The following is a 26,257-nucleotide window of genomic DNA, read 5'->3' as shown; positions in this document are numbered from 1 at the left end:
AGACCCGAAAGGAGAAGTGGACACAAAAAAAGACCCTCCCCTCTGAACCTGGGACGTGAGCGCGTGCAGAGCTTTAGGCCCCGCAAGGCGAGCCGTTGGTCACCCCGGAGCCTCTTTGCTCCTCCAGAGCCGAGGGCAGAGCTGTGGCCTCCGAGGAAGGGCGCTGCAGACGTTTGATCAGGCGGAGCCTTTGTCTTAACCCCCACTCCCCTTATCCTAGTCCGCGCCAGGCCAGCGGCGCGTGGAGCAATTAATACTCCAAACGGTAGCGATCCCTTCACCTCCGCACCTGCCACTGCTGCCGTCCCCTCCCCGCGGGTCTTATCCTTCACTTTCTCGCCTCCAATCCTACTTTCCCCCCTTAAAAAAGAAAAAAAAAAAAAGAAAGAAAGAAAAAAAAAGTGGTCCAGTGGTCCAGACCCACGATGTAAGAGGTTATTAAAAGCACAGCAGCGCTGGTAACGTAAAATCAAAGGTTAAGTGTTCAAACCTGCGCCAGCCCGCGCGCGGCTTGGAGGAACTTTCTGAATTAGCATAGTATCTGCCCTGGGGCCGCGCTGCGAGGCGGAGGTGTGGTCTCGGCCTTGGTGAAGCTCACAGAACTGTCCCGATTGAGGTCCAAGCTGGTTCTAATCCCGGAGGACTCGCGGTTTACAACTTGGCTGAACAGGACACTGGGATGAAACAGAACAGAGATCAAAAGGTAACTAGAATAGAAACATGTGATGTGTTTCTCTTGAACACTAGCAAAGAGGGGAATGGTTTTTGCCCAGCCAGTGTCGTTCCTAGACAGGATCCCTTTGGCTTGTTTCGCTGACGTTGTCTGCCAAACTAAGACATCAAACTAAGACATCAGACCATGTGTCAGAAAACTAGGCGCTTCAGAGACCACCTTGTGGTCTCTCGATGCATTTAGCTGGTAATTGTTTTAGTTGGTAAGAAAAAGCGATGCTTTGCCAAAGCACTGGTTCCCAGTCTTTGCTGCATATTAGAATCACCTGGCAGCTTTGAAAGGGCCTGCCTCTACATCACATCCCAAACACTGAGATCAGCCTAAGAATGAGAACTAAGCATTGGTGTTTGAAAGAAGAAAAAAAAGTTCCAAGTGATTCCAACGTGTAGCAGAATTTGGGAACCATTTTTGCAAAGAGTTCAGTGGCCACAAAAGCAGGCGTTGCAAAACAAGAAGCCAGGTTAACTGCTTGAGTGGGTGAGAGAAAAGACACTGAAACTGGGGTGCTGGTGACTAATGTCCAGAGGGAGGCAGACGGTGACACCTACTTGCCACATCATTTTCCCATTCCCTGACTAGAGTCTAGTTGTTGGAAAGATTGAAGTTCACAGTCAGTGCCTGGTTTCTGCACCGTTGTTAAGGGAGACAAACTTTCATTCCTGTGATGACGACGCCCTGTAACAGGCAGCAGGGAAACCCAGCCCAGCAAATTTGGAGCAGCCTGGTGAGTCAGCAGGCTGCGCTCCAAAGCAAGCCCAGTGAATAGGAAGTAATTACAGCGAGCAGCTTATTGACAGGCAGGCACTCTGTCCTTTGAAAGCACGTTTTAGTGTCTGATCAGGATGTTTGCTTGTAAGAGCAGTTCCCTTTTCCAACCCCCCATTCCACCTGCTTCATGTGACACTCTGTGCTGTTGGAAGGGAAACTCAAGCCAACTAGGCATCTTGTAATTTCCTTGGTGGAAAGCATGTATGCAAAGCTGATGGGAAAGTGTAAACTGGCTTGGGTTATTTCAGTGTGTGAAATAGGAATCATTTGTAGTGCATACATTTTGAATACAAAAAAAGTCAAATATTTTTTGAGCATACATTCAACGATGCATTAAAAGAGCTATTTAAATAGAAATGGTCATACCTAACATTTCATATGAAGTTTTGCTGGGTATTGACCAAAGGTTTCTTGCTTTAAAAAAAAAAGTCATCCCCAAAAGGTGACTCTTAAGTTCTTTCAAGATGCACATGGTTTATTAAGTAAACTTACTCTTCCTATTTTTGTTGCTATTTGAGTTTCTATACATCTTTCTGTCTTTATTACTCTTTACATTGCCATGGTGGGCTCTTCATCTTCAGTCTCTTTAAAGGAGACAACAGTGCCTGGCACATAACAAGGGCTCAGTGTTGCCAGCTGTTGAACTTCACTGGAACCTGTCCTGTAGCACCTACATACCCTCCTTAGAATGCTATTATCCCCTACTGACCTTTGTGTCTACAGCCCCAGAGCACAGCGTCTAAGACCCTTTGTGTTATAAATGCTGCTTGTTTGTATTGAAGATTATCAGAAAGTGGAAGGAACATTGGAAAACAATGCCTCCTAAGTACATTCCGTTTTACTATTTTCCAAGACAGATATTCTGAATCTGTAGAAGGCAAAGATTGATTACAATTCTTAAATGCTATAAAATGGTAGTTACTTTGTTCAATTAATGCTTTTTTCACAGACAGTATTTTGAGCATACTAATAATTGCTATAACATTTAACCATGCTCTCATGAGTCAAAGATTCATTTAACAAAAGTTTACCCTCTATCCATTGCTTGGAAAAAATATTCAACTAAGGAATTTATTAAGCTAGAAGTTATTTAGAACACAGCACTTTTATTGTCACTTACCCACTATCATTAAAATAGGACAAGTAGGGCCTAACAGTGTAGTTCAGTGGCAGAGTGCTTGCCTGGGATGAGGAAGACCCTGGGTTCAATCTCCAGTATCACAAAAAAGTACCTTAACTATACTTAAGTACATTTCATTAGGCAGCATATTTAAAAGTGGAAATTGAATGCATTCTTTGATAGATGCCATCAAAAATAGATGCTACCAAGAATTTCCAAGGGCCAGAAGGATGTCAGTGCGTCCATTCTTTCTTTTATGTAGCTTAGAAAAGGAGCTAGGGGTGTGCTTTTCAAATTTTGATTAGGAGGTATAAGATGTTGAAAGACAGAAATGTAGTCTAGGAAAATAAGTCTAGAAGGATTAATCCACATGAGTCAGAAACTTTTCAGAGTTTGGTATGTATTTTAGCTCAGTAGTATTTACCAGAAGGGGTGGAGTAGAAAGGGTGTCACCTTATTTTAGAAGCTCCGGAGTTTTTAAGAGTCACCCAGTTACCTTGGATTTAGAGAGTCCTTTGGTCTTATGAGAGATTAAACATAATTGGGTAAATGCAGACAGTGAAGTAAGTCTCCAGGGTGGCAGTGACACAGCTAGAACCCTGGGTTATTGACTCCTTTCCTCATATTTGTTACCTCGTGTAGGTTTGATGTCTTGCCTAGAGGCTTTGGTTGGACAAGATCAGTTCTTATCTCCTCCCTCCTTACAATAAATGAAACTATTCACATCTGTCATGGTCTTGCCAACTTTGTTCTTAAACAACCTTTGGACAGAGATGACCTTAATCTGGGGCCACCTTTAGTTTCTTTTCTGGTTAACCAAAGTAGTAAGTTCATTTTTAAATCTTTCCCCAAGTTATAGAAGCGTAAACTTTTATTTCAGGAACACTTTCAGGTTAGTCTCATCACCCAGTGAAGTTTCAGTAACCTATGCAACATCTTCACTGAGGAGTTCTCCAGTTCAGGCCAAATGTCTCCCTCATGAGAAGCTCTCTTTGCAGCTCATCTGTTAAAGCCATAAAGAGTGATTCAACTCTCATGTAATTCACCCGCAACCACATGAAAACTGAAAGGGCTGAGAACGTAGCTCAGTGGTACATCAGTTGCCTAGCATGCACGAGGGCCTGTGCTCAATCCCTAGCACCTCCTAACATGAAATTAAAAGAAATTTATTCTTAATCTGAGATAATCTATATATTTCAAAACTATTAATTCCTCAAAATTTTTATTCCACGTTTGCAAAAGTTGACAAGTATTCAAAACTATGGTTTGTTACATCAGAACTTTATAGAATTGAATTATTGGCGAATTTGCTTTCGTAAAACAATCTAATCTACACACCTCAAAAATTACTATTGACAAACTTCATATACTGTACTGACATTGAGCTTCTACTCAGCTGAAACCCATGGTTCCTCTGTTTCAGGGGTCAGCAATCTATAGCCCATTGCTTTTATGTGGCCTTCTAGGTAAGGTTGGTTTTTATAATTTTTTAATAATTGAAAAATATACAAAGAAAACTGTTTGGGGAAACTTGAAAATTATGTAAAATTCACACTTCTGGGTCCAAAATAATGTTTACCTGGACTGCAGTCATGCGTATTTTTTCACACCTTGTCTATGGATGCTTTTGTGCAAGTATGACTGGGTGGAATAGGTGGACCAAAATTGTGTGATCCACAAGGCCTAAAGTATTGGCTCAGTATTTACAGAAAAACTTTGTACACCTCTACTCCGACTCAACATATTCCAATTCAATACAAAGATTTGCTCCCTTAAAGCCTTTGTCTTTTTTTCAATTATTTCCCTTTAGTCGAGGTAGGCAAAATTTGTTACTAAGTAGGTCAACTAAGGATTAAAGATAGAAGTCAGTTTGTCTTCATATTCTTCTTGTGCATGTATTTACTTTGCAAAAACAGCACATTTCTAATATGTGAATTTTGCCAGGGATTTAGCTCAGTGGTTCCACCGCTCGCCTCGAAAGCACAAGGACCAGAGTTCGATCCCTGGTACCAAAAAAAAAAAAAATCATGATCTAATATGTGAATTTTAGTGATTTCATCAACTGTAAACTTCTGAATCTAAACAAACCCTAAACAAGTGTTGATGTGATACTAACTAGTCATTATCTCTAGAGTTCTAGAAACTGAGAACAATCCCATGGTGAACACTTGCCATAACTGTTTAGCAGTAGGAACTTCCTTGTTCTCCAGCTCATGGGGGAATTTGTATACTTTTGGAAATTTATTCAGATTTAGAAATATTTTATTGAATATCGCTTTATACACTTAGAACAGGATGTGGAAACTTGCTTTTATAAATGACATTTTTCTGAAGTACACATTAAACATAATAAAGTCAACGTTGTGCCATGGGCAGTTTGTTTTAAAATCTTCAAACTCATGCCACAGATTTAGCTCAGTGGTTCCACAGCCTGCCTCGCATGCGCAAGGACCCAAGCTCAATCCCTGGTACCAAAAATAAAACAAAACAAAAAATATTCAAACTCAAAAGTAGACCAGATTATGGTCCAGAAGTTCAAACAATTTACCTTTTGCTGGAATGATTACATTAAGATTCTAGAAAGAATATTTAAAACAGTAATCACATTGGTATGAACTTGTCTCAATTTGTTTATTGTCTTGCTTGTCATGAAACTTCCTTCAGTTACTAGAACTTCTGGCTTTTGATGACTTTCTACTGCCATAGACTGGGAGCTTGCAAATAAGTTTCACTTAGATTAGTAGAGCAATTATAAAGGGTCCTCTATCCCTTTCAGAATCAATACACCTGCAAGTTAGAGCCTGAAAAAAACAAATTATACGTTATTGTCATAAATTTTGAGGTATTTAACATCAGCTTAATTTTATTTATTGAGACAGGGTCTCACTATGTAGCCCACCCTGGCCTTGAACTTATCCTCCTGCCTCAGTCTCCCGAGTGCTGGGGTGACAGGCATGTGCCACCATGCCCAGCCCAACTAAATGATTGCTAAAAACAACAAAAATTGTGAGTTTAATCTCATCCTAGGAATACCCATAGCAATGGCATGTAAATCTCTAACTGCAGAAGTAATTTACTAGCACTTCTGATGGAATAATCAAGGGAGGAGAGAGTGAATCCCCCTTGCTGATTTGATAAGGAACCAATCTTTCAGATTAACTTTCCTCCCCGACAATCCAGATCTCACATTTTTACCAAATACATTTTAATATAGTTTATGCTGTACATAGAGCACTAATAGTTTTCCTCTAAATTAGTAAGACTAGGAACTATTTGGATTTAATGTATTGTTCTTAGAGTTGGGACTTCTCTAATGAGTCTTTTGCTTGCTTCAGCCCTAAGGTCTTATAAACATCGTGACAGGAATGCCTATTGCTATTTGAAGTAGGTAGGAGAAAGAAAATTAACAAGAAAAAGCTGGAAAATGAAGCAGTTTTAACTTTTGCTTTAATTCTGCCAAAGAATCTAAAACTACTGGATGGCTTAGATAAAAATGAGGTCAGAGGACTAGATTAGCTCTGTAAAATTAGCAGCTAGTAAGAGGTGAGAGAGTACCTGTTACCACTTTACACTCTCCTTCCAAATATCATTTTAAGTCTAATCAACTTGCCATAAGGTAAGAAGAAAAATATTTCATGATTCTAACCAAGAAGGCACTATCTACTTCTCCTACTAAGGTTTTTTCAGTCTTCTATAGAGTGAAAGTGAGGATACTGGGGATAAAAGGCACTTGCTTTACCCTACCTGGTCCTTCCCTGAAAACAAGCTACGGAGCACGAATCCTCTAAAAGAGAGCTTTCACAAATCAACAGCAGCAATAACCAAGTGCTCTAGGTAACACTGAGAACCCCAGAAAACAATTCCATGTACAGGGGAATATTTAAACAACACTGTCAGTGGGCTGTTAGTTCTCCATCCTGGCCTCTGCCCTCTGCCCTCCCAGTACTGTGAGGTAAATTGGGAGGCTGTTTTTGTCTGAGGCTGCCAGATAAAATACAGGATAATCACTTCAGTTTGAATTTCAGGTAAATAATGATTTTTTTTAAGGTAAAGGTGCTCCCTATATTGCATATATTACATGCACTATATTTACACTGAAAATGTCATCCAAAATTCTAATTTAAATAAGCACACCATCTTGCCATTTGTTTTATTTCCACTTATGCTAAACTTGGTGACCCTGCTTTCATTACATAATAAATCTCAAAATGACTAGCTTTCCTGACCTGTAAGATATCTGGCCTGAGGTTATACTTCTGAGGTAATAAATTTAGGCATCTAAGCTACTTTCACTCTCTGGAGAAAAAAATCATTTAGTGTTAAGCTGCAGTTTCTGCAGTTTGCTTCATTAAGGGGAGAGATTAAAAAAATTAAATCAGTACTAGAAAATTATCGATCTTTTTATGTTGTGAGGTATTTTGAAGTATTTTCTGTTCTTTCACAGGTCTTTTAGTAGAATAGATACTTCAGTAGGCAAATTGCTAATTCAAAGGGGCTAAGATACAAAATTCATCAATCACACCCATAGTGTGATGTGCGTCAAGAGCACTTCCAGTGATGGTGCCTAAGTGAAGTCCCAGGACCTGCAGGGTCAGCCTTATGAGGCATTCTTGCAAGTGCAGAATTTGGGGCTCCACTTCAGACTTCCTACTGGAATCTTCACTGCCACAGAAGTCCCCAAGGTGATTCTTATGCACATTAAAGTTTGAGAAGCTGTAAACTAGAGGATTCTTTTTTTTTTCCTCACACATTGGACTGGTCTTTTTAATACCTTGTTGAACAGTCCTTAACTATCTCTTTTTAACACCTAAGAAGTGGTTTCAAATACCTCCAAGGAATAATTATATTTCTATGTATTCATATGAAAAGCCAAATGACAGTTTCTAACATTGTTTTATGATAAGCCTATGTATAAAAATAAGGTAAACTTTTGGGGGGAGGGGAGGCATCATGTTGGGGATTGAACCCAGGGCCTTGAATGTGACAAATTTAAGTTTGAAAAAGACTCATAGGAACTAACTTGACAGCCTCTTATAAATAGCATTCTGGGTTGCCCTTGATTAATAACCTCATCGGGTTAGGTGGATCACTTCAGGTCCTCATGTCGTCAGGAAATCTCTTTTGTGCTTCTGCATTTCATGTTTTGTAAGTTAGGAATATTTATGTGCCACAGCCACATTTCATGTACTTGTATTCCTACCAGTAGGTTACTCTAAAACTGGACAGACTATACAATTTGGGCCACTGGCAAACTCCAAACTACTCTAACTTTGTGAAATTCTAACTTTTAAAAGTTATTAAGTTCCTAGATCATTCTTCTTGGGCTCCAAACCCTCACTTCTTTAATGCCTGCCAGTAGTTGATTGGTTGTTTTTAAAGTTACAGTGTAACACTGTAGAAAGAGCTAGATCAACCATCAAAAGGGCTGAGTATTGAAGCTGGTTCTGTAGCACACAGGTGATTTTGGAGGTGTTACTTAACATCTTTCATCAGCATCTCATAAACTGAGTTTTCTAATCTGCTGATAGAGGCAGTGGAGTCAATGATTGTCTGTAGAGACTGTTGTCAAGATCAAATTAGATAATGTGGGTGTGGGTCTTCATGACTAGGACATAGGTGATGTGGTCAGACTCATTTAGTGATCTGCTTCACATAAGGCTAGCAGTTGATTGTTGGAGAATATGGCTTCCTACAACACCCCTAATATGAAAGACAGGTGTGTTCATCTTAATGGTTACCCCTGTGCATGGAAAATACAACCACAGAGCAGGGCTGGTGATGTAGCTCAGTGGTCGAAATATTTGCTTACCATGGATAAAAGGTCTGAGTTCCATGCTCAGCACTGCAAAATCAAAAATTGTGTCTTCCAGGCTTGTAGCTCATGGTTGTGTGTCTAAGTCAACCACAAACTTTCCCTTCTCTGCCCCATAAACTTAGTTCTTTTCATGGCTGAGAACAGAGAAATGCTCCAGGACACCAAGTAATTAATTCCTTATTAGGCATCAAAATACCTAATGTGTATTTTTTTTCCTGCCAGAATTCTGTATAATCGCTCCTGTGCTCTTTCTCAAGAATAATATTAATTAATGGATTAATAAAACATGCTACAATTAATTACTAAATTCTTTTTAAATTAATTTTATTGGTACATTTTAGGTATACAATATAATGACATTCATCATTGGAAATTTGCACTTTTACATACTCTCTCTTGGTTCTTATTTTTTCCCCCTTCCTCTGCCCTCCCTTCAATCCCTCCATCCCTCCCTATTTGCAAAGACTTTGTTTCCATTTTTTCATTTTCTCACATTAACTCCATTCCCTTCTTTTCTTTCCCCTACCCATCCCACTTCCTCTTCCCTTTGCCCCTTTTCTTCCTATTGCACATTATCTATAATACCTTTTAAACCTTATTTACACTTTCAGTTTCTCACTAGAGAAACTATTTGGTATTTACACATGTGTGTCCCAATTATTTCACTTAAGAGTATCGCCTCAATGTGCATCTGTTTAGCTATAAATGTCTCTAATTTCTCATTTTTTATGGCTGAGTAGTACTCCCTTAAAATAAAACCCACACATTTTCTTTATCCAGTCTCCAGTTGATGGGCATTTGGGCTGTCTCCAAGTTTTAGCTATTACAAACTGTGCTGCTATGAACATGGGTGCACATATATCACTTGTGGTATGATTCTTTTAATTCTTTGGGGAAGATACCCAGCAGGGGAATAGCTGGATCAAATGGAACATCCAGTCCTAGTTCTTTGAGGTATCTCCATACTGATTTCCACATTGACTGCACCAGTCTGCCCTCCCACCAGCAGTGAAGGAGGGTTCCTCATTCCCCACTGCCCCGCCAGCATTTGATGTTGGTTGATTTTGTGATAGCAGCCACTTTCTGGGGTGAGGAGGAATCTCAGTGTTGTTTTCATTTGCATCTCTCAAATGACCAGTGATGTTGAACATTTTTTCATATGTTTATTTGCCATTTCTACTTCTTTGTCTGAGAAATGTCTGTTCATTTCAGATGCCCATTTTTGGATTAGGTCTTTAAATTTAGGAGGTCTTATTTTTTTTAAGTTCTTTATAGATTCTAGATAGTAGACCTTTGAGGAGCAGCAGGTGAAAATTTTTTCCCACTTTGTGGCTTATCTCTTCACACTGTTGGTGGTTTCTCTTGGTGTGCAGAAGCTTTTTAATAAGGAGAGATCCCACTTGTTGATTGTTTGTGCTAGTTCATGGGCAAATGAGGTTTTGTTCATAAAATCTTTTCCTACACCAGTGCTTCAAGAGTTCTACGTAACCTCTGTTCCAGCTGCTTCGGCAATTCTGATTTAATATTTAGATCTTTAATCCATTTTGATTTTAGTTTAGTGCATGGTGAGAGATACAGGTCTAGTGTTAATCTTTGGCGAGTTGAAACCCACTTTTTCTAGCACCATTTATTAAAGAGGCTATCCTTCATCCAGTGAGGGTATTTGGTTCCTTTGTCAAAGATGAGGTGGCTGAGTGTGCCTTGAGTTGTTTCTGCATCTCCTAATCTGTTCCACTGGTCCTCAGGCCTGTTTCTTTGCCAGTACCATGCTGTTTGTATCACAGTAGCTTTGTAGTATAGTTTCAAGTTGGGGGTTGTGATACCCCCTGCCATGTCTCTGTTACCTAGAATTGGTTTTGTTATTTTAGGTCTCTTCTTGTTCCAAATGAATTTTTGGATTGTTTTCTCAAGGTCCGTGAAGTATGCTGCTGGAATTTCAGTTGGGATTGCATTGAATCTATATAACAGTTTTGGAAATATGGCTATTTTCACTATGTTCATTCTTCCTACCCAGGAGCAAGGGATATCTTTCCATTTTCTGATATCATCTTCAAACTCTCTTTTCAGAGTGCTGTAGTTTTGAGAGAAGAAGTCATTGATTTCTTCTGATAGGTTGATTCCTAGATATTTCAGTTTCTTGGATGCTATTGTGAAAGGAATTGTTTGCCCTATTTCTGTCTCAGTGAGTCTGTTTTTCGTGTAGAGGAAAGCTATTGATTTTTGTGTGTTAACCTTGTAACCAGCTACTGGACCGAATTTGGTTATTAAGTCTAGAAGACTTTTGGTGGAGTTCTTAGGGTCCTCTATATACAGTATCATGTCATGTGCAAATAATGACAATTTGACTTCTTCATTACCTATCTTTATTCCTTTTATTTCTTTCTCTTGTCTAATTGCCATGGCTAATGTTTCCAGCACTATATTGAACAAGAGTGGTGATAGTGGACATCCTTGTCTTGTTCCTGATTTTAGTGTGAATGATTTCAGTTTGTGACCATTTAGTATGATATTGGCTGTTGGTTTTTCATAGATGGCTTCTATCAGTTTGAGGTAGAGACCATCTATTCAAATTTTTGGTAGGGTTTTTATCATAAATGCATGTTGGATTTTGTCAAATGCTTTTTCTGCATCTATGGAGAAAATCTTATGGTTTTGTCCTTGGCTCTATAGATATAGTGTATTACATTAATTGATTTTCGTATATTGAACCATCCCTGCATCCCTGGGATGAATCCCACTTGATCAGGGTGTATGATCTTCTTGATGATCTTCTGCATTCTATTTGCCAGTATCTTATTAAGGATTTTTGCATCTATGTTCATTAGTGAGATTGGCCTATAGTTCTCTTTTTCAGTTGGGTCTTTCTCTGCTTTGGGGATCAAGCTGATGCTTGCTTCCAGGAATGAATTCGGGAGTATTGCTTTCCTTTCAATTTCATTGACGAGTTTAAACAGTAATGACAGTAGTTCCTCTCTAAATGTCTTGTAGAATTCAGCAGTGAAGCCATCAGGACCTGGGCTTTTCTTAGTTGATTAGTTTTTAATTATATTTTCAATTTCATTGATTGGTATTGGGTCATTTAGAATTTTTAGGTCCTCTTTGTTCAAGTTTGGTAATTCGTACATATCTAGGAATCTGTCCTTTTCTGTTGTGTTTTCCATCTTATTGGTGTATAGGTTTTCAAAGTAGGTATGGATGATCCTCTGGATATCTGCTGGGTCCATTGTCATTTCATCCTTTTCATTCCTGATTGCATGGATTTGGGCCTTTTCTTTCCTTTTTCTGATAAGGTTGGCTAAGGGTTTGTCAATTTTGTTTATTCTTTTGAAGGACCAACTCTTGGCTTCATTGATTTTTTTTTGTATTGTTCTCTTAGTCTGCATTGCATTGATTTCTGCTGTAATCTTTTTTTTTTTTTTTTTTTTTTTTTTTTTTTTTTTTTTTTTGGTACCGGGGATCAAACTCGGGTCTTTGTGCTTACACAGCAGGCAGTGAAACCACTGAGCTAAATCTCCAGCCCCTTCTGCTCTAATCTTTATAATTTCCTCCCTTGTATGAGCTTTGGGTTTGTCCTGCTCTTCTTTTTCTAGAAGCTTGAGGTTCAGCATCAAATTGTTTAATTGGGCTTGCTCTGTTTTCCTAATATGAGTATTCACTGCTATGAATTTCCCTTGTAAGTCTGCTTTCAGTTAATTGTAGGAACTGTCTGATTTCTTCTTTAATTTCCTCTGTGACCCATTGGTTATTCAGAAGTGGGTTCAGTTTCCATGTCTTTATGAAATTCTTGTGGTTTCTTTTGCTATTGATCTCCAATTTCATTGCCCTATGATCTGATAATATACAGAGGATGACTTCAATTCCTTTGCACTTACTTAAATATGTTCTGTGAGTGAGGATGTGGTCTATTTTGGAGAACAACCCTTGTGCAGCTGAAAAGAATGTGTACTCTGATTTTGTGGGGTGGAACACTGTAAACATCTGTTAAGTTCATTTGTTCAAGAGTTTGATTGAGTTCTAGTATTTCATTGCTTTTTTTGTCTAGTTGATCTACTTATTTGTTACAGTGAGGTATTGAGGTCCCCCATTACTATTGTATTAGTGCTTATTTCATTTTTCATGTCTGTTAGTATTTGTTTTATATACTTGGGTGCACTAGTGTTTGGTGCATATAGGTTTATGAGTGTCATCTCTTCCTCTTGGATTGTTCCCTTTACAAGGATGTAGTGTCCTTCTTTGTCTCTCTTAATCAGTGTGGGTTTGAAATGCACTTGATCTGCAAAGAGGATAGCTACTCCTGCTTTTTTTGGGTTCCTGTCGCGTGGAGTATTGTTTTCCACCCTTTAACTTTCAGTCTGTGAGTTTCATTTTGAATTAAGCATGTTTCTTGTATGCAGCAAAGTGTTGGATATTGCTCCTTGACCTATTCTGCCAGTCTGTTCCTTTTGATTGGTGAATTGAGGCCATTAACATTGATATTTATAACTGATACATATTGACTTATCATTGTCATGACTTTTTCTTTTTTGTTGGATTCTCCCCCTTTGTGTTTAATTTCTTGTCATGCCTGAAGGATTCATTCTGTTGGGCTTCCTGAGGTTGTGATCCTCGCTGTCTTTTCCTAGGATATTGTCTAAAATTTTTTGGAGTGCTGGTTTGGTATTCATGAAGTTCTTCAAGTGCTCTTTGTCATGAAAGTATCTTATTTCTCCATCAATTTTGAAAGATAGTTTTGCAGGGTACATCAATCTGGGTTGGAGGCTGTTTTCCTTTAGGGCTTGAAATACATCACTCAAAGCTATTCTAACCTTGAGGGTTTGCGTTGAGAGGTCTGCTGTGATTCTGATGGGCTTTCCTTTGTATGAGATTTGTTTCTTTTCTCTAACTGCTTGTAGGATTTTGTTCTGTTGGGTTTCTGGAAGCTTAACTGTTATATGCCCATGTGTAGATTTTTTTTAATCAAGGCTCTTTGGAGTCCTATATGCCTCCCTTATCTGTATGTCAAGTTCTTTTCCCCTGCTTGGGAAGTTTTCTGCCATCTCTTCTGTGAACAGTTTTTTCAATGTCATCTGCACTCTCTCCTCTTTCTTCATTGACTCCAGTCAGTCTGATGTTAGTCTTCTTTGCATCTTCTAGCAGCTACTGGATTGATTTCTTGTGGTCCCTTACTATTTTAAAGCAATTTTTCTTTTCCTGTTCACTGATTGCAGTCTTATCTTCTAAATCTGAAATTCTGACCTCACATTGGCTCATTCTGCTGCGTAAACTTTCAGTGGAGTTTTTAATCTCCTGGAAATTTGTTTGCATTTTTTTTATGGATTCCATTTGTTTCCTATGTTGGGATTCCATCATGTTCCTCAGCTCCTCTATTTTTTTATCTGTGTCCTCTCTAGATTTATTAATCATGTCTTGCACTATGGGCATAATCTCTGCTGATATCTGAGAAATTATTTCTGATTTCATTTTTTCCAGATCCTCTTTGGTTGCTAGTTCAGGGCGTCCAAGTGGTTGAGTATCAGATTGTTCCATCTCGTTTCCCTTTGGGGTTGCTTTAGGTGATCTGGAAGTCTGGTTTTGACATTTCTTTACATGTCTTCTCATTTCATGGGGTGGGAGTGGTGGGAGGAGTGATGTGTGGTGCTGGCGCCTGCACAGCTTACCTCCTGGGTGCTGGGGGCAGTGGTGCGGCAGCCTGGAAGGTTCCCCTCCTCAGCACTGGGGGCAGCTCTGCTCCTCGGTGCTGGGGGGTGGGAGGTGTTCCTAAATTCTTATTTAATAGTATTCTTTTGTGGCCATTGCACATTTTTTAGAAGAAGACAAAAAATTGAATAAAATGTTCCTTCAAAAACACATTTTTAAGTATCCATCATAAATAAGCACATTATTACATAATTGTGATATGTTATTAAGTAGATTTTTATCTTATCCAATTCTACAACCTCAAATGGAAAATGGTTACATGGCCATTTTATGAGAAACTCCCCAGGACACAATTCCCCTCACTAGCATACAGGGAGAAATTCATTTTTCTTTTTGCTGTTTTAATTAACAAGCATGAATTCATTAGTGAGCGACTCATGAAGGTGAGGAAGGATATGAGGAGTGGCACTTGTAATTTTGCCACCTTCTTACAGCTAATACAGCAATTTTTCTGTAGAGCTCTTGTCTGCATTCATATTCAATGGTCTTTTACATAACATATCTCCCTCTTAGCAATTTTTTTTTTTACAGGGGATCAAACTCGCGTCTTTGCGCTTGCACAGCAGGCAGCGAAACCACTGAGCTAAATCCCCGGCCCCCCTCTTAGCATTTTTAATATTTCCTGTATCCAACATGTTTCTGAGATCAGTGTCTCTAGCTGAACTTTTGCTAGGTGTTTCTGCTGAGATGCCTTTCCCTGAGTAATTCAAGGTCAGGCTGGGTCTTATCTCAGGTATGAACTCCTCTAGGTCCTTGCTACTCACTGACAGGTGGCCCCAGCGTGCTGTCAGAGCGTCTTAATAAATGCAGAATTTCAGGCTCCTCCCCAGGCATTCTCAATCTGAATCACGGCCTTGCTGAGATGCCCAGGTGGTCTGTTATTAGGCATTCACATTGGACAAGAGGACCTGGCTGAAGGTGGAGATGGGCTTTTCCTCATCTACACATCCCCAGACCCTAGCACAGTGCTTAACAGTAACCGTTAGGAGTTCAGCTGGGGGAAATGTTTGCTCGGTTTTTGGACCTCACTATTTTGTAAATGATCATGAATGAGAGTCTTCTTGTGTGCTGAAAAGTGGGGTACTCTCCTAGGGTGTTCTTCATCAGCATGCATTTTGTCAGAGGGCTCCCTTTGATTGTTGTCTTTACTATTCAAAACGTGGGAAATGCTCTGCAAATTTCTGAAAACCCACTGCTGCAATCATCCATTCTGCTTAAAATATTAATACCTGTTAAATACCAGTACCTCTGAGAGGAACTATACTGAAGGCCTGGCATGAGAGTTGGTAGGTTTGAGTAAGTGTTAAAGGGAGGGACATAGAGATAATGGTGGTCTGATAGGAGAAGGTGTCAGTGTTAGAAAAAATAAATGGTGGAGTCCTGGGAACAGCTTCCAGCTCTGGTAGATGTTAGACTTTCTTTTTTTTTTTTTTTTTGGTACCAAGGATCAAACTCAGGACCTTGTGCTTTCGAGGCAGGTGATGGAACCACTGAGCTATATTCCCAGCCCTTGTTAGACTATTTTTATCTTGAATCATTTAAAAAAACACATATCTATAAAAATCTCAGGATGTAATCCCGCTCCCATGTCCTGCCTCACATCTGTGACAAATTTTATTTGGCCCTCTGTTCAAAATGAACCACCTTGGGGATTTTTCCCCTCATATGTTTGTTTTCTGGACAGTTGAAAGGGCAGGTATTTCTACACTGATGGTTCTAAGCTCATGTTAAAACTAAGCAACAATTGGAAGCTGGCTCTTCACATTGTGGATATAATATTCTGTGAACTTGCCAGACAATGTAAGGGAGGCTCAGCCTCTTAGCCCTGTTTTGAAGTGAGGAGAGGCTGATTAGAGCTTTGGAATCAAACTGTGCCCACAAACAAGAAACTTCTGTCCAACAGGCTATTGTTTGCCTTATTTGAAAGGAACATGAGGCTCTTGGTACTGCTTACTAACAGCCCTCACAATCAGCCAAACAGACTGCAAGACTAAAAGGGGTATCATTATATTCAAGAATGCATGGCCTTTCCCCATTTCAGAGTCTGCTGCTGTACTTGTCCATCATCATGGACACCAAGTATGGCTGAGTTGTGACTCTGAGGTCCTTCTTTTTAGTGGAAGAGTGTATTGGATTGTCTTTCTGTCCTGAATTCCTCACCTGAGTATCAGAGGTAACACTATTCATGGTAATTTGCCAAGACCTAAGACTTTGGGTGGGGTTTGTAAGTGTCATCTTGACACCTTTAGAGTGTACCTTGTTGAGCAATGTGACGCAGGTGAACCTAGTGAGATGAGTAGAACAGTCATTGTCCTGTAACATTCAACCAGGCCCTTCTTGAGTCATATTTTCCCATAGGGTTTGTGGCCCATCCCAGTGAAAAGAGATTTTGAGCAATATACTCCTCTGAGGCTTAGTGCTATTTTAGGGGGTGCTCTTGGAATTTGAAAACTGCAAGGTTTTTTGTCCACATTTGGGAGATTTGTTTTTAAATCTTAAACAATGTCTGATAAACTTGGGCTTTCCTATTAATCTGTGAATTATTATCCTACTAATAATTTTGTATGACTTTGATTGAGAGACTTTTCTATCTGAAAATTATGCAAATGTTTGTGACTAATGATCCTGAGTAGAGATTCTAGAGATTTAAAATTAAAACAGCAAGTTAAAAGCATTGCAGATAAGGAGAACTAGAAAAATGAGAGTCAAAGAGAAAGAAGAGTTAGGATCCAAAAAGGATCCCCAGGGTGTGGTGGCACAGGCCTGTAATCCCAGCACTCAGGAAGCTTAGGCAGGAGGATTGCTGAAAGTTCAAGGCCAGCCTGGACTACATAATGAGACTCTGTCTCAAAAAACAAACAAAAACCACAAAAAAAGAAGGGATGTCCTTAACTAACCCCCTAATTTAAAAATTTAAGTATAAATATTCTTTACTAAAAATCTTAACCGCAGTGTCATTATTTTTTAAAATTTGCAATAAAGGCAATTAGAACTGATTGTCAGGAGACCTGGTTCTTGTTTCAGCTGTGCCTAAAGTGCAACCCAAAATAACTCAGTTCACCTTTGTAGCCCCCATCTCCACAATGAAAGAAGGGTATCACACCTTTCCACATTTCTCCCCACAAAATCTCAGTGTTCTGTGAGGTGCTCATTAATTCACCTTTCTTATAATAAAATCAGAAAATACAGGGAGAACTATATTGTTTTTCCTTTGGGGAGTCCATAAATTACTTTTTAAGCCTGAAGGAAATATATAGTTTGGATAATCCACTAGCGTATTGAGTTATTTCATTAAATTGGAATAGTAAAAGATAGTGGCAAATTTAAAGATCCGTTTAACATGGAGAATGCCATTATACCTCCTCAAAACCTGAAAGCAGTGTGACTCCTGGCAGAGCAGGCACTACATTCTCTAAAACCATCCACTCAGAAACCTTCCTGAGCTCACATTTCCCTGTCCATATTAAGACTATGTGGCGTTTTTTGCCCCTTTTGGAGTCTGCTGCTGTACTTGCACCTCATTGTGGACACCACCTGAGAAATAAAGGCCATCTATTAGCTGGGAACAGTGCTGATCCCAGCTACTCCGGAGTCTGAGGCTCACAAGTCTGAGGATCGCAAGTTCAAGACTAAACTGGGCAATTGAGCAAAACTCTGTCTCAAAATTTAAAAAGAGTTGGGGCCAGTTTTAGAATGTTTTTCTAGCATGCTCAAGGCCCTGGAATAAAAAGAAAAGAAAAAGAGGCCTTCTGCTGTGTCCTGCTGGAGATTCAAGCAGACATGGAAAAAGCAGAACTATTGACCAGGTCCACCAGTGAGTTGTATTGTGCTGCTTTAAAATACAGGTAAAGCCAAATGTGGTGATGCATTCCTGTAATCCCAGCACTCTGGGAGGCTGAGACAGAAGGATTTCAAGTTTAAGCCCAGTCTGGGCAATTTAGTGACTTAGACCCTCTTTCAAAATAAAAAGGGCTGAGGATGTAGCTCAGTGTGAAGGCCCTGGGTTCAATCCCCAGTAACATATTTTTAAAAAGTAAACACAAGAGAACCTGCATCCCATGGTCCCCTGGTGCTGCACCATTACTGGACATTGATATATGGCACCTGAAGGCACTGGAACATGCAAAATAGGACAAAAAAAAAAAGACTTAGAACCCAGGGAGTGAGCCAACCATGGCAAAGCTTTTCTTTTAGCCTAGTACAAAAGGAGGTCCCTGTTTTAAGGATGTAGTTGAGTTGTACTAGTGAGTATAGAACAGTGATGGCGAACCTTTTATAGCTTGCAATGATAACAAACAGCTGTAGATTCACCACCACTGGTATAGAAAGACCTCATGTGAACAGTTGCAATCAGAGGTAGGAATTATTGCGTTTATCACCCTGGAGCCTGAAAGTTTAGGCCTAGTGGTGCTCAAGGAAGGGTTTATAATCAGCAAAATCTTCCCTTGCCTGGGATAGTGTCTCTGATCTCTGATCTCAGGCACAGCCCCCAACACCTTCCTATTCCTGATGGAAATGATCAGAGGTAATAATGTTCTACCTGTCTTGAACAAGTGCATTTGACAGAGGAGCTCACAAAGTCAGTACATGGCTCTCTAAAAGATATGCCTTTCATTAGTCACACCAAGTGCAGTGAAAAATATTTTAGAGCACAGGCAATCTCAGAGATCATTTCATTCATTCCCATTATTTACTTGATAAAAACTCAGCCATGGAGATTTTCCTACTAAAGGCACTTAGTAATTACAAACATTTCAAGTTTTTGGCTCATCCTTTGCTTCTGACAGTGCCTGGCAGTTCACCTACACTTCCTCCTGGCTCTCAAGTACAGTACATTGTACCAATGGGAATGACTAAGGGATAGCTTAGCTGTCCCCATGGAGAGACGGGGGCATCTGTGCATGCGGAAGAGCAAGATGAAAAGACAGAAGACCAAGCTTCTCTAGGGTCCAAAAGATTTGAAGGAAGTAAGACTATTAAACACTGTTAAATGAAGTGATATCTTCAAAGTACACAATCCCTGCAGTCTTATGAGCTACTACCATTCAACAAAAACCCAGAAGTTTCACTTGTGCTCAAAAATATGAAATGGGGGGGGGGGGGCATTGTTATTTTTGTTGTTGTTGTTGTGGGCTAGGATGCCAACCTTAGAGAGATGGTGGCTGAACTGTGGGGTTTGCCAAGGTCGTGTGCTACAAAGCAGGCAGCAGAGACCTCAGAACAGCCAGTGAGGATCCTGTCCTGGAAATGCTTTAAGACCCCTTTCATCAAGGCTACACTATGAGATCCCTTAACATAGAAGTTCCCTCCCGTTCAGTTTGAGTTGTAGGTTTTTCCTAAAGTGGATTTTTATTTCCTGGCCTTGTAATACTCTTGTCCAGTTTCCCAAGGAGGTGTGTTCAAATTCGACTATTTAATCATAATGATGACTTGAGTGTTTTCCATTTACATAGAAATTTATAGTTGCAAAAGAATTTTTATGTGCCTCAGCAACTCTCAAAGGTAGCCACATTTTAGAGGAAACTATAAAAACTGGAGCCTAGGGTTCAAATGGCATGCCCAAAGTCATATAATTGGGAAAACCTGAAACTCAAGAAATTTTACTCCAGGTCCAATGCTCTTTATACCAGACAGGGTTATAAATGATAGATGGATTCTTGGGTGTCTCCCAAAGGTCCTTTTAACTTATAAAGATACTGAATTATACCAAGATCTTAACCTCCAACTATCCCCATGTTTCCCATTGAAAGATACACAGGGTTTTAAAATGAGTTGCCAAACACAATTTTGGGACACAACTCACCATAGATGAGGACTCCTGACATCCTGGCATTCATAGACACTTTTCAAAATTCACAGTTTGTAAGTAGAAGTTCACAAAGTGAGGACATAAGAGTTGTTCAAGAATGTGGTTAGAAAATGCAGGCAATCTCAAAAGTCATTTGAACCTGATACTTTTAGGCAGATTGAAGATCCAAGTATACTGTATAGTCATGAAAACAATAATAAAGAGCTTCTAAGTTTTCAATTCACTGCTTCCTTCTGACAGTTTGGCAAGTTATGTGACCATCCTTCTATCCTTCTATCTCCAGTATCTCAAGTACACTAAGTATATATATATGGAGGCTCTAGATGACTCATTTGTCTACACAATGAAATGAAAGAGCACCTTCATTAAAGGTGCCCATGTAACAAGACTGCTGCCATTCAGGACAGCAAAGAAGAATTACAAAATTTTTTTATGAGCAGTCTCTAATGCATTTGTACAGAGTAGTTAAGTAATATCACTTTGAAAAGGGAGAAGTTTCTGGATCTTAAATTCTAGATGAGTACATTACCACAAAAGGACTAGAGTGAGGGCAGAGGAAAAACAAGAAAAGATTAGATTCCCTAAGAATCCCCTTGCCATCATTGGTGGCAAGCTCTGAGCTATAGACTAATTTGAATTGGGATCAGCCACATGAGTGGCCCAGCTGACTAAGCACATACTAGCTTGCCAGAGAAGCAGGTTTTGGAATGAGCTCTGAAGTAGTGAGATCATGTGCCTTTCCACTCCAGGCATGGTTCCTGCACAGCCGCATCAGCATCACCTGGACATTTTCTAGAAAGATAGACTTCCAGGCCCCTCCCCAGTCCTATTGAATCATAATCTGCATTTTAACAAGACTATAAGTTCCTTTGTGGCCACACTGTGTCTTGTTCGTCCTTAGCTTCAGTGCCTGGTACAGTGCCTGGCATATGACAGGGTATATAAGATGATACTGAAAGCTCCAGCTGCCAAGTCACACAGACATAGGTTTGGATCCTAACCCTGCATCAAGCCTCAGTTTGTGCATCTATAAGACGAGAATGAAAAAAAAAAAATCATCCCTCCTAGGATTAATGAGGTGATGCATGCATTGCACTTAGCATAGCAGCTGATGCTTATTAACTGCTCCTGTTTGTAAGTGTAGCTATTCTTATGTACCTAATGTTGAACAAGTGAATAAATAACCTCATATAAACAATTTTAAGATGAGAGCCTGGTGTTCAGTTGCTTCAATAATTATGAAATTAAATTTCAAATAATATGAAAGGATAGATTAAAATCAGTTAATAGAAGAAGCATATGATATGAACTCAGAAGACCAGTGTGTGGGTCCCAGCTGTGTAGCTGTGTGATCAGCAAGAACCAGGCTTCCTGAGCAATGGATTCTTCACCATAACGGTAGGATCACTAATCCTCTGTATTCCATGGAGCTATACAGAAAAGCATTTTACAACTTGCATATAGGAAGCCAAGGCCCGTCTGATCATTTTTGCATCCCTGCCTCTTAGCACAGGGCTTGACAGATGGGAGATGTTTGATGAAGTAGACTTGACCAGTGGGATTGGAGTATGCACTCCCAGTGAGAGGGAAGAGTGAATTATAATGGTGGCCTTCCAAGGCCCAACCCCAAAGGGCAAAATCCTTAGCATTTAATTTCTTGGAGGAAGGGGGTGAGATGAGGGCCCAGACATCTGAAGGGTCCGTGTGGGTAGGGGTGAACGGGGGAGAGAATAATGAAAACAGGGTTGAGAAATGCTGAATTAGAGGTTTGGATCTGCAAGTCAGTCAATATCCCGTGAGAGTTTCTATGGAGGAATCATAAAGGAGAGAACAGCTCCCCCGCCAAAAGGCAAGAAGAATTAAGCTGTTGAGGTAGTGGCAAAAGAATTAGTTTTGAGTTCTGGGTGAGCTGATATATAGGAAAGAATTTTTGCAAAATGAAGATCAGCAGACATCTACAACGATGGAAGAAAAAGCCTTTAAGAAATAGTTTCAAATTGGGTATTTTAGTTGGATTTCCAGTGTACAGTATTGATTTCCCCCAGAGTTGTTTTATTTCTCACTGCATAATTGGATCTTCAGCTCTAGAATTTCACTAAGATACTTACTTCCCAGTTGGGTGGAATTCAGCATGTATTTTTCCCATCAAGGAATTCAGTTACTGATAGAGCCCACGAAGTCTTTTGGAAGTAGATTCCTCTACAAGGCAAAGACCACAACAGGGACCCCAATACCAGTGCTGTTTGTTGTTATATCAGAGTTCTGGGGTCTTCACATGGAGTCACACAGGGAATTTGGGGACACAGGCTATGCAGACATTCCTGCACATTTCTGCAAGTTCCGTCCACTAACATTTCTAATAGACTCTGCTCAAAATAATCATTTGGAAAGATTTTCCCAGATCATGCCACACACAGATGAGGTTACCCATTTTTGAGGGAAAGCATAGCAACTCTCAACCCTCAGTGTCCTAACGACCCTCTTAACCACTGCCAAAGACTTGGTGCTGTGCTTTTAACACTTTTAGCATGCTACTGTGTTCCTTTTTCAGAAGGTCAAAGGAATAACAGATTACAACGTCAGGACACATGAAAAGCAGGGTTTTAGTTTCCACTCTGACCCAAACACTAAATTTAAATCCTAAACTCTGAAATTGAACCTGAATTCGAACCTCTCTGTGCTACTTTCCTGCTTTACAAGCTTTCTGCCACATTTCAATATCAATCACACACATGAGGAAAGAACTACTCTATTCCTACTGCACTATTTTCAAGGATATTAGATTATAAATGAATAAAAGGATAAGTGTAAATAATGTATTCAAAATGTTCACATAATTATACACATGTATTATCAGTTTGTCTCATGTCTTTATTTTTAAATAATTTTACTTTTGTACCTTTAGCCCTACACTTTTTTAAAATTCTACAATAGAAAAGCCAATCTTAAAAATCATTTTAATTTTGGTTCACACAGGAAGTAGCAGATAGATAAATAAGGATTCCAAGAGGAAAACATTAGACTATGCTTGTAGGGAAAGAACTGAATTTCTTTTTTATTGTAGCTATCACTTTAGGTGGTTTCTTGGGGTATATTTTATATTTATAGAAACACAAATCATGCAACCATAAGTAGATTATAACATCATTACCATTTTCAGTATGTACCACCCAAATCCCTTTATCAGCTAGCAATTTTTTAAAGTCTTTAAATATACAATATGAGTCATTTGGTAATTTGTCTTTCTTAAGGAGAATGAGTCGAACTATCCAAGATTCAGTGTAACTTGACCTCCCTTGCCTGCCAGATATTCTCAGTTTTTGGTTTCCATGGTCTGGGTTCGGCTTTGTGCTTCCCAGAAGTGGAGCCCTGGGGATCCCTTGGCTGCCCCTGGGAAAGGCCACAAGCCCAACCAAGACCACTAATTGATGTGGTGCTGGCTGGAGACAGGGTTCTCTGCAAGGCTGATATCGAGCAGGATCAGCCTCGGGATTAATAGGCTGTGACTTTCTGTTAATGCGTATAAGTTGCTTTGTTCCTAGAAACCCATGGACCTCCCACATTAGAGAATATGATCTACAGCTGAAGCAATCTGGTATCTCAAGTGGCCATGGGGAGTTTGGGATTCAGGATGCAGTTTTTTCTGAACAGACAAAGATAGCTTAGTCGATTCCTGAGAGGAAAGCTCAGGCTCTGGCCCCAGTGGTGTTCAGTTCTTGGAAAAGCTGTGAACATCTCAGGAGACAGTGATGCTGTTTCTTGGTGAAGAGAACACTTTGACCTAGGGTTGATCAGAAGTCTTATTGCCTAGCTACGCAGCAGTGGAAAAAAGAGTGAAATCTACCAATGGCATAGCATGATTGGAAATAATTTTAGAACCATTTTTCATGCTGCTATATCTTTTATGTTCCTGTGGTTTTGTGGCCAGGCATAGAAGCAGCAGTCATTCTGGGGGGAATTGATAGCTAGGACACATTTCCTGCTGCTAGAATTCTGAGTTTGTTCAAATAAAGAAGACTTGAAATTTCTAGAGGATGGATGTTTGTAGAAACAGATAATGTTCTTTGTTAAAGGGTTCCACCATGTCATGACTCTGATCCTAGTAAAGAAATTTGACCTTTGAAATTATATAGAACCAACAAATAAGCCAGAGAAAGCAGCTGACTTATGGCTGCTCATTTCTGAGGAGCTGCCTAGTACTCAAAGTGGCAGGAGTGCAAATCACCATGACAGGAGACTGTGCAAACTCTTTGTGTGTTAGTGACAAAGATTATGTCCTTATTTAGAGTGTGGTCCTGTTTAGAATAAAGCCACACCTGGTTTGTTGTCTACAAAAACCCACAAAGGATAAAATTCTATTAGCGTGCAAATAAGATGTGGACATTTTTTTAATTTTTGGAAATTCCTAAGTGATGTGAACCCAGGGGTAGGGGGAATTAGTTAAAAAATGAAGGGTGGATCAAACTGGGGTTTAGAACGCCCTTCTGGTCTTGGATGTGTATTTGTATTCATATTTTGGATTGTAATGAGGAATCAGGAAGGTAAACATAGAAAAGGAGGATGCCAGAGAAAATGCCAAGTTAAACCAGATTGAAAGTGTGTGCAATTGCTAGCAATTTTTGACTCCTGAGATCAAGGGTGAGATATTTTTTCTTGGATTTGTCCAAAATGGAGCCAATTTATGACCCCACCTTATCCGCTGCCTCGAAGCTTTGTTGTTTTCCTCTGAAAAAAAGCAATAAAAGTGAGGTATCTTGCTGTCCAAAGTCTTATTTAAATTTTTCAAGATAATGTACATTGACATTATCACACCGCCACCATGGTAACATCTGGCAAAACTATAGAACAAAGTTTGTAACCATATTCACTTCCCTCCAGCCCTGACCCCTCCTTAGCCCCTGGGAACCATTCTATAGTTTTATCATGTGCTCCATTTCTGTAGTTTTATCATTTCCATATGTCAGATAAATGGAATCATATATGACTGTTAGGAATTGGCTTTCTTCCGCCAAAATAATTCCCCAAAATAATAATAATTCTCCATCCAGGTTGTTGTTTATAGCCATAGTTGATGTCCTCTTATAGCTGAGCAGTATTTCATAGTGTCTTAGGTCATTTTATGCTGCTGTAATAGGATACCCAAGACTGGGTAATTTATAGAGAACAGAGATTTATTACAGATCTGGAAGCTCGGCAGTCTAAGATTGAAAGGTCCACACCTGGCAAGGGCCTTTGTGCTATGTCATCCCATGGCAGAAGGGAGAAAGGGAGGACAGGGAGAAGAAGAAGGAGAGAGAACAAACACATGCTTTTATCAGGAACCAACTCCCACAGTAACGAACCCACTCCTGTGATAATGGTATTGATCCATTCTTGAGGCAGTTGCATATTTTATTTTTAAAAGAAACTACCAAATTGTTTTCCAAACTAGCCATACCATTTTATATTCTCACTGGCAACATATGTATGATCTAGTGTCACTGAATCCTTGCTAGCATTTTGTGTTGTCACTTGTTTTTTATTTTAGCTATTCTAATAGGTGTATAGTAATGTCTTACTGTAGTTTTTTCATTTACCTGATGTCTACTGGTGTTGAATAACATTTCATGTGCTTATCTACTCTCTGTATATCCTCTTCAGTTAAATGTTTTAAATTTTCCTATTTTCTAACAGAATTGGTTTTTTTTTTCACTGCTGAGTTTTTAAATATATTCTACGTGCTAGTTCTTTCTCAGAGAAGTGATTTGCAAATATTTTCTGCTCATTTATATCTTGTATTTATATCCACTTCATATGGTCAAAATTTAATTTTAATGAAGCCTATTTTATCAGTTTTCCTTTTTACACACTGTGTTTTTGGTTTTTAGGGTAAGAACACCAGTAGGTCCTAGATCTCGAAGATTTTCTCTTTGCTTCCAAAGTTTCTAGTGTTATAGCTTATATTTATCCCACGATGCATTTTGGATTAATCTGTATGAAATGTGTGGGACTTGCAGATAACTGCTCTCTCTCTCTCTCTATTCCTGCCAAACACCACCAGAAAAACTGCCACCAACCCCTAGTCCCACTGGCAAAAGCTAAGAGGGGAAGCTAGGGCCTGCACTTAGAATGCAAGTGGAGCAAAAGCTCTGCAGCTGTTTCCAATCTCTACCAAAAAACAGGCTTTTAGGGTGGCATGAGGTAGACAAAAGAGAGAGCAGGTGCGGCAGTCTGTGAGACTTAAAATGTGTCATTTTCTTGCTGCTTGTATTGGGTGAAACACTCCATTACACTGAGACGTGGTTTCTTCAGTTGTAATAAGATGGTTTTGAGAAT

The 26,257-nt window shown here is 39.5% G+C and overlaps 1 protein-coding gene across 2 annotated transcripts in view; it reads left to right on the top strand.

The window, feature by feature from the left end:
* Mapre2 (microtubule associated protein RP/EB family member 2) overlaps window positions 1-26,257 on the top strand; it is a 173,335-nt gene that overhangs the window by 860 nt on the left and 146,218 nt on the right. The window contains exon 1 of one of the 2 annotated variants that reach the window (XM_004855210.4): window positions 595-703. The exons of the other annotated variant lie outside the window; for it this stretch is intronic. Coding sequence (XP_004855267.2) covers window positions 680-703 — 24 coding nt within the window. The 5' untranslated portion in view covers window positions 595-679. Of the gene's footprint in view, window positions 1-594; window positions 704-26,257 lie in introns of those variants that run through there. 2 annotated transcript variants of the gene reach the window in all.

The sequence above is a fragment of the Heterocephalus glaber genome, unplaced genomic scaffold (genome assembly GCF_053883595.1).
Source record: "Heterocephalus glaber isolate CG9 unplaced genomic scaffold, H.glaber_assembly_v1.0 deba00000331, whole genome shotgun sequence".
NCBI classification, from domain to species: domain Eukaryota; kingdom Metazoa; phylum Chordata; class Mammalia; order Rodentia; family Bathyergidae; genus Heterocephalus; species Heterocephalus glaber.
The sequence above is the reverse complement of the archived record's forward strand: the minus strand, read 5'-3'. Positions and strand labels throughout refer to the sequence as shown.